This window comes from Schistocerca serialis, chromosome 5, assembly GCF_023864345.2.
Source record: "Schistocerca serialis cubense isolate TAMUIC-IGC-003099 chromosome 5, iqSchSeri2.2, whole genome shotgun sequence".
Classification (NCBI taxonomy): domain Eukaryota; kingdom Metazoa; phylum Arthropoda; class Insecta; order Orthoptera; family Acrididae; genus Schistocerca; species Schistocerca serialis.
The window spans coordinates 397,509,369-397,518,780 of record NC_064642.1 but is presented as its reverse complement, the minus strand read 5'-3'; the positions used below and the strand labels follow the sequence as shown (position 1 = coordinate 397,518,780).

At 40.1% G+C, this 9,412-nt stretch overlaps 1 protein-coding gene across 2 annotated transcripts in view; it reads left to right on the top strand.

Annotated features, from left to right (window-relative positions):
* Window positions 1-555: 555 nt before the first annotated feature.
* Window positions 556-9,412, top strand: part of LOC126481010 (UDP-glucose 6-dehydrogenase) — a 94,189-nt gene continuing 85,332 nt past the window's right edge. For both annotated transcript variants that reach the window (XM_050104465.1, XM_050104466.1), the window contains exons 1-3: window positions 556-706; window positions 829-988; window positions 4,977-5,114. In XM_050104465.1, the coding sequence (XP_049960422.1) occupies window positions 830-988; window positions 4,977-5,114 (297 nt within the window). In that variant the 5' untranslated portion in view covers window positions 556-706; window position 829. The remainder of the gene's footprint in view (window positions 707-828; window positions 989-4,976; window positions 5,115-9,412) is intronic.

The following is a 9,412-nucleotide window of genomic DNA, read 5'->3' as shown; positions in this document are numbered from 1 at the left end:
GAATGAGGCAGTGCAGTTGTAAAGACACAGACTCCATATTCGGGAGGACAGTGTTTGCTCTGTCCAGACATCTAATTTAGGTTTTCCTAAATCATTTCAAGTAAATGCTGGGATGGTTCCTTCATCAAGGCCACGACGACCAGCCGCCCCATCTTCATAAAGGCATACTTATATATTCTGTGTTTATATATTTCTGAGCTAATTATTTTTATCTTATTTCAATGGCAGATCCTGTATCATTGTAAGATGATACCTGGATGACTTTTAAATCTTCGTACCCGTGCGCTTTCAAATAAATATGTACCGTAACAGAATATAGCATTTCCAGCTAGATACGAGGTCAAGTATGCGAGTGCGAAAATCCGTCAAACAAACACGCGTAATACCGCTTTTGCTGGAAACTGGCGTCGAAACATAGAGTTAGATCGAAGCGACTCGAAGATTGCTATTTTAAATACCGCGCGCTTCTGTTTCGGTCGGTGTAGTGGGGGGCGAAGAGAGACAGTGTCATCTGGCGTCTCTTCAAAACACAAGGCTTCGCTCCTGTAGAATCAGTGTGCGTGTAACCAGCAGCAGGGACGATGTGCGTGGAAGTGGGTGTGTGACGTGAGATTCGCTGGGTGCTTTTTCGCATCCGATCTCGCAAAGCAATAGTAAACGGTAGTTAATTTATTTAATTTAGTGCGACAGTACACATATTAGGCAGGTGAGCGGGAAGTCTTATCGTCAGCATTACTCAGAAGAAAAGGATTTTGTTTAATTGTCAGACATTTCTTAATTGCCTGTGTGTAAATTGAGAACTATTCTAATTTCCGCACCTATTAACAGCATGGTTATCAACAAAATTTGTTGCATTGGTGCCGGGTACGTTGGTGGACCCACCTGCAGTGTTATAGCGTTGAAATGTCCAAAAATCAGAGTCACCGTAGTTGACAAGAGCACGGAGAGAATAGCGCAATGGAATTCGGAGAAATTACCAATATATGAGGTAACTTCAAAATTTTAATGTTTTTTGTTAAGCTGTAGCATTTGAGATGTGTGCGCTGATATTTATATAACCTAATTTTCTCACAAACATATTTTGTTTATTATCCATAATTAATGTAATAAAATTTCTTAGATGCATGTTTACAGGCCGTGTTAGGTTTCCTATAAATAAAATAAATCTGCATTCTTCTATTATGATACGTTCATTCTGTGTAAACGTGCTCCAAATTTCTTGTTATTCATTAGTTTACACACAATAAAAACTGAGTGTACCAGATCCCCGATTAGTATTATTGCCATTTTTCAGGTGCAAAAGTACTATGATGCTATCGTTGTTGTAGTTTGAAGCAGTAAAGAACACTTGGCTGCTTCTTCCAAGATCCCCAACACTGCTACTCCTTAAAATCCCACAGAAGAGGAACTACAAACTTATTTGTATTATTGTCAGACAGAATAAAATTGATGCCCTGTAATTGAAAATCTGTTTCAGTACTCAAACACACTAACAGCTGAACATTTAGTTGCAGGTTTTGTACTTGGAATGTAAACCATAAACTGATTTTCAAAAGTAAGTGTGGGATGCACAAGGGAAACTTTGATCATTCTTGTTTGGGCTGTTGTCACTGATATTAATTCTTTGTGTGGATTTTCAGTCTTTCCGACTCATTTGGTTAGCTGAGTAGTTATTCTCTGAAACTGAAATGAGGGGAAGGATTGTGTTCCAATATAAAGTGCTAATGTTTTGTTTCCTTAAAATTTCTGTTGTATTTCACATGACCATATTTGTTAAAGAACTAGTACTTTAGGATGCGTATTTAATTCTATTTTTGAGATTGTGCTCTTGAAGAAATGCTAGTCCCAAGTGACTGTCTTACAATTCCGATAACTTTTCAATGACCGTAAACATGCTTGTCCTACAATTTTCGTTGGGCTGGTTGATCAGAAGAGTTAGAGTAACGACTACTGGTGTAGGTGCCTACACTGGTTTTTGGGATAGTGCAATTCTTATAAACTTTTTTATTAGAAAGATTATGAAAAACAGCTAGCCCACTTTTATGTTGCTTGCTAGATATTTTTGCCTCCTGTTTAGGTCATCTTCAGAGCAGCTAGTACAATCAACAAACAAGATTAGGTTCCTATTATTATTATTATTATTATTATTACTACTACTATTTTTCTTTTCTTTCCTACCAAAGCAATGTTAATTTGACAATCCTCGCCAATAAACTAATCACACGGCCACATTACGCCAACTTCTAATAATGTGTAAGGTAGTGCATAGTTGAAAATAATATTGTAATTGACTATTTTTATATGAACTTTTCTATTGTCAGCAGTGTAGATAAATATGTACAATGTGTCAATGTGCTTTCTTGTGGCTGATCTGCAACAAGAAATAGTTCTCTGTTGTTGAAAGGAAGGACCAACTCTGAGTTTCTTATTATTGTATCTGTGATTGGATTGAAATTCTTAATGGCAAGCGAGTGCAAAGGAAAAAGTTTCAGAATGGGAGTCATACTGGGTGTTGGGGGAACGTAATGATGATGATGTGGCAGGTGACTCCATATGTATGCAAATGGAAGGAGAACAGATCACTGAGATCTTAGTTTTGTGTGTATGTATTAACTTTTGAAATATAGGTTATGATAACACTGATCTGTAATGTAGCTCAAAATCTAGATTAGGTTGGAAAGTGACAATTTGGTTGCATGTTGGCAAAGCTAGCAAAGGTGAATACGAAATTTTTGATCTGGTGAAATACTGATCTGTAGTGCCACCGGAGGTCTAGGTTAGGTTGGAAAGTGACAGTTTGTTTGTGAGCAGGCAAAGTGATATATTGAACACAGCAGTTAATGTAGAGCAGTCACAAAGGTACAAACAGACGGGTTAAAGAAGATCAAAGTTATTACAATTGTCAGAACAGCAAATTGCTTTGTAAATGAGATGAGAGTTATGCTTAGGATGGTCATAATTTACCTGGTGAGTAAGTTTCATGATGTATTTCATGTGTTTGTAAAATATACAAACTGAACAGTAGGCATCTACTGTGAACCAGTCTAATAAGGTGTGGATGCATTGATGTGAATGACATTGCATATGTGTAACAAATTAACAACTGTCACGTTTTACATAAGTGTAAATAAACATAATGGAATGCAATTCATCCCTAAATTTTTTTTTGAAGATTAGATGATGACTGTTTAAACTGTTGAAACTGGTTGTCAATAATATATGTTGATGAATGCGATCTTGGCTGTAAAATGTTTTTCAAGCTAAATTTAGATCACTCCATACATTTTCTCAGTATGAGAAACTTCAATGAAATATAAAGGCCTCTGAAGATGTATTCATATGTAGCATGACAGCTGTTTCTCATGCAAGTACTGCTTTTTGTGCGTTGAAACAATTCAAATCTTCACTGGTTTTCTGCAGTTCAACTTTATCGTGAAAGTTCAGAGCGTGATATCATACCATAAATGGGGCATGGATGTATATCTACCCATGTGTTACAACCATTAATAGTACTTTCATAGTGAGAAACCACATTCAATTGTATTTCTTTTTGGTATGTCATTATCTTTGATCAAATGAAGCTACCAATACCAGATGCTGGCTTAGTCCCATGACATGATGATGATGATGATGATGATGTGTCACTTAACGGCAATATGTATGTGCAAATAGGAAGAGAACAGAATAATGATTTTTTAGTCTTTATATTACTTTTTGGTATGTTGGTTGTGGGACAGAATGATTTGTCCTGAGCTAGAGAGGGGCATAGTAGAGGTTGAATTGGTGAAGTGGTATCACAAGCTTCAGTTAATAATCTGTTGTCTTTATCCCATTATTTACACGCCACACAGTATTTTCCAGGATCAAAATGATCTTATCAGATGACAAGGGACCATTGAATTGGCAACAGAGTAATGTGAAGTTCCCAATAGATACATCTTTGATGTTTTCATGCTGTTTTGACTATGTTTGTATTTCTAATTAATAGACTACCCTAAACTGCAGAACTCTAAAAATTGACAGGCTTTGAGTGGCCAAGAGATGAGTTGGGTCAAAGACATAACATCCTCGGATTTGTTACTCACACTAAGATTATGGATGAAGCGCAGCTGTTACAGTTTTACTAACTTTTTTATATCTTGTAGTCGTCTCAAATTATCAGCCTAGTAACACCACTATAGAGATGCAACATTTCAAAATGTTTGTTACATACAAATGAGAAGTACCTTGCTTCTCATAACATTGTATTTTGTCATTGGTAATGCTTGGTCAACAGCTTAGGTTGAGATATGGAATAGTATGTTCTCATATATAGACCACTGTACAATTGCAACTTCCCAAAACTTGGCCTTCTGCTCAAACATCCAGTTCCAAGCAAAATCACTGTGGACAATGATTCTTGTACCAGCATCACTCTTAGCTAACTTGGGATGTCAAATTGGTTTAGACAGTTATCTACATAAGAGAGTTAGTTATAAGTCTAGTGGTAAGTGTAAGAATGTTAGCATTGTTTGTGAAGTTTATATTACTTCCTGTTCAAATGCTTTCAGAAATAATTGATGAAAACTGCCATAATTTTTCCCTTTTTATTCTACTTAGTATCATGAGTGCCTCCTCCTCCTCCTCCTCCTCTCTCTCTCTCTCTCTCTCTCTCTCTCTCTCTCTCTCTCTCTCTCTCTCTCTCTCTCTCTCTCTCTCTGTCTGTTTCTCGATGGTCCAGGGCAATATTTAACATTATACTAATGCAACATAATGCATAGACTAATTGTCACATTAAAATCTTTGCAGCAGATGTAGCATATTACTGGAGTGCATTGTTCAAAATAACTTTTTCTGTGAGGAATCTAGCAGAAAAAATTAGTTTGAAGAATTAAATGGAGGAGGAACTGTTATGTAACAAAAAAATGTTCTCAATCTTGTTGGTGAGTTATACATATGGATGTTCACGGTATTCCATTTCTTTTATTATTTTACAGCCTGGTCTAGATGATGTTGTAAAGGAATGCAGAGGACGCAATCTGTTTTTCTCCACTGACATTGAAACTGCTATCAAAGAAGCAGACCTAATATTTATTTCAGTTAACACACCTACAAAGACATTTGGAAATGGAAAGGTAAGATTCCTATTTTACAATTAGTAGTCATAAATATTGTCCACACTCAGATGGTTGCAATTGCCTCTTGGTCCAATAACAAATCTTCTTTGAGTGTTTTACAAGTGTTTGGTTTGCAGCCAAACTGTCAGTTTACATATACTGTATTTTGATAACTTACATTATCTCAGATGTTAAATACAGATTGTGATGCTTGCTCTTTTTACTCGAACCAAATGGTATGGGAGTGATATGTTTCATAGAACACTCAGTTTTGATAAGCTGCACCAGAAGAAGAATGGACTACTGTGTGCACTGATCTTTCATGAGGTTTTGGGACAAACAGGTATACCAGTGTACGTAAAAATGTATCATTGTGTCAACAACACAGGATATGGCAGCAAGAGAGGGGAAGAAAACCAATGTGCACTCCGTGTGCATACCGGGGGGAGTCATTCCAGATGTGGAAAAGGTCCTTCCGGATGCCATGAAGGGTACAGGGTGCACCCATCTGCAGGTGGTCGCTCATGTCAGCACCAATGATGTGTGTCGCTATGGATTGGAGGAAATCCTCTCTGGCTTCCGGCAGCTATCTGATTTGGTGCAGACTGCCAGTCTCGCTAGTGGGATGAAAGCAGAGCTCACCATCTGCAGCATCGTCGACAGGACTGACTGCGGACCTTTGGTACAGAGCCGAGTGGAGGGTCTGAATCAGAGGCTGAGACGGTTCTGCGACCGTGTGGGCTGCAGATTCCTCGACTTGCGCCATAGGGTGGTGGGGTTTCGGGTTCCGCTGGATAGGTCAGGAGTCCACTACACGCAACAAGCGGCTACACGGGTAGCAGGGGTTGTGTGGCGTGGGCTGGGCGGTTTTTTAGGTTAGATGGCCTTGGGCAAGTACAGAAAGGGCAACAGCCTCAACGGGTGGGGGGCAAAGTCAGGACATGCTAGGACCAAGCAGCAATCGGTATTGTAATTGTCAACTGTCGAAGCTGCGTTGGTAAAGTACCGGAACTTCAAGCGCTGATAGAAAGCACCGAAGCTGAAATCGTTATAGGTACAGAAAGCTGGCTGAAGCCAGAGATAAATTCTGCCGAAATTTTTACAAAGGTACAGACGGTGTTTAGAAAGGATAGATTGCATGCAACCGGTGGTGGAGTGTTCGTCGCTGTTAGTAGTAGTTTATCCTGTAGTGAAGTAGAAGTGGATAGTTCCTGTGAATTATTATGGGTGGAGGTTACACTCAACAAGCGAGCTAGGTTAATAATTGGGTCCTTTTACCGACCTCCCGACTCAGCAGCATTAGTGGCAGAACAACTGAGAGAAAATTTGGAATACATTTCACATAAATTTTCTCAGCATGTTATAGTCTTAGGTGGAGATTTCAATTTACCAGATATAGACTGGGACACTCAGATGTTTAGGACGGGTGGTAGGGACAGAGCATTGAGTGACATTATACCGAGTGCACTATCCGAAAATTACCTCGAGCAATTAAACAGAGAACCGACTCATGGAGATAACATCTTGGACCTACTGATAACAAACAGACCCGAACTTTTCGACTCTGTATGTGCAGAACAGGGAATCAGTGATCATAAGGTCGTTACAGCATCCCTGAATATGGAAGTTAATAGGAATATAAAAAAGGGAGGAAGGTTCATCTGTTTAGCAAGAGTAAGAAGGCAGATTTCAGACTACCTAACAGATCAAGAAGAAAATTTCTGTTCCGACAATGACAGTGTTGAGTGTTTATGGAAAAAGTTCAAGGCAATCGTAAAATGCGTTTTAGACAGGTACGTGCCGAGTAAAACTGTGAGGGACGGGAAAAACCCACCATGGTACAACAACAAAGTTAGGAAACTACTGCGAAAGCAAAGAGAGCTTCACTCTAAGTTTAAACGCAGCCAAAACCTCTCAGACAAACAGAAGCTAAACGATGTCAAAGTTAGCGTAAGGAGGGCTATGCGTGAAGCGTTCAGTGAATTCGAAAGTAAAATTCTATGTACCGACTTGACAGAAAATCCTAGGAAGTTCTGGTCTTACGTTAAATCAGTAAATGGCTCGAAACAGCATATCCAGACACTCTGGGATGATGATGGCATTGAAACAGAGGATGACACGCGTAAAGCTGAAATACTAAACACCTTTTTCCAAAGCTGTTTCACAGAGGAAGATCGCACTGCAGTTCCTTCTCTAAATCCTCGCACAAACGAAAAAATGGCTGACATCGAAATAAGTGTCAAAGGAATAGAAAAGCAACTGGTATCACTCAACAGAGGAAAGTCCACTGGACCTGACGGGATACCAATTCGTTTCTACACAGAGTACGCGAAAGAACTTGCCCCCCTTCTGACAGCCGTGTACCGCAAGTCTCTAGAGGAATGGAAGGTTCCAAATGATTGGAAAAGAGCACAGGTAGTCCCAGTCTTCAAGAAGGGTCGTCGAGTAGATGCGCAAAACTATAGACCTATATCTCTGACGTCGATCTGTTGTAGAATTTTAGAACATGTTTTTTGCTCGAGTATCATGTTGTTTTTGGAAACCCAGAATCTACTATGTAGGAATCAACATGGATTCCGGAAACAGCGATCGTGTGAGACCCAACTCGCTTTATTTGTTCATGAGACCCAGAAATTATTAGATACAGGCTCCCAGGTAGATGCTATTTTTCTTGACTTCCGGAAGGCGTTCGATACAGTTCCGCACTGTCGCTTGATAAACAAAGTAAGAGCCTACGGAATATCAGACCAGCTGTGTGGCTGGATTGAGGAGTTTTTGGCAAACAGAACACAGCATGTTGTTATCAATGGAGAGACGTCTACAGACGTTAAAGTAAGGATCCTTTATTGTATGATTACATGATAGCGGAACAAACACTGGTAGCAGTTACTTCTGTAAAATATCTGGGAGTATGCGTGCGGAACGATTTGAAGTGGAACGATCATATGAAATTAATTGTTGGTAAGGCGGGTACCAGGTTGAGATTCATTGGGAGAGTCCTTAGAAAATGTAGTCCATTAACAACAGAGGTGGCTTACAAACACTCGTTCGACCTATACTTGAGTATTGCTCATCAGTGTGGGATCCGTACCAGATCGGATTGACGGAGGAGATAGAGAAGATCCAAAGATGAGTGGCACATTTCGTCACAGGGTTATTTGGTAACCGTGATAGCATTACGGACATGTTTAACAAACTCAAGTGGCAGACTCTGCAAGAGAGGCGCTCTGCATCGCGGTGTAGCTTGCTGTCCAGGTTTCGAGAGGGTGCGTTTCTGGATGAGGTATCGAATATATTGCTTCTCCCCTACTTATACCTCCCGAGGAGATCATGAATGTAAAATTAGAGAGACTAGAGTGCGCACAGAGGCTTTCAGACAGTCGTTCTTCCCGCGAACCATACGCGACTGGAACAGGAAAGGGAGGTAATGACAGTGGCACGTAAAGTGCCCTCCGCCACACACCGTTGGGTGGCTTACGGAGTATAAATGTAGATGTAGATAAAATGTGCCAGGCTGGCACTAAACAAAGAAAGGATTGGGGAGAAAGAATGGATACTTTATCTCCATCTCCAAATGATAGCCACATCCCTTGCAAAATTCATGTGAATGGAATGGAGGGAATGGACAAACAGAAACCTGGCACTATAAGACTGCTGCTCAACTGAAGTTAAATTTAGATTGTCTGCTAAAGAAGCTAAGGCAAGAAACAGTCAGCCCAACAGAGAAGTATATAAATGACAGCACTGCATATGCTGTGCAAAGGACTGAACTTTGTGGGACTTCAAAAGCACCAGTAGTAACACATTATACATGGTCCTGTCACATTAACACTATCACCACCTATGTTAAATGTCAAGAGACAATGACGACTCACAGGTGGCAAATGGCAGGTTATCAGGGGGATACGGAAAACAGTGCATTCTTTGTCATAATGTGTAATGTGATTGACCCGACAGCTAAAGGGACATGATCATTGGCTTTTGGGCCTAAGGTGGAAGAGTATCCAAAATGTCTAATTTTATGAACTTCTTGTGTACTGGCATGTTTAATGCATACTGTGGACAGCAAAATGTGCAACTGATGAGCAACTAACTGCACAGATGAACCAAGGGGCTAACAATAGTCTCTCATCAATGACCATTCAGCAAGTGTTGCTGCATATGGGCCTACATCTACATTCACACTCCGCAAGCCACCCAACGGTGTGTGGCGGAGGGCACCTTACATGCCACTGTCATTACGTCCCCTTTCTGTTCCAGTCGCATATGGTTCGCGGGAAGAATGACTGTCTGAAACCCACAGTGCACGCTCGAAT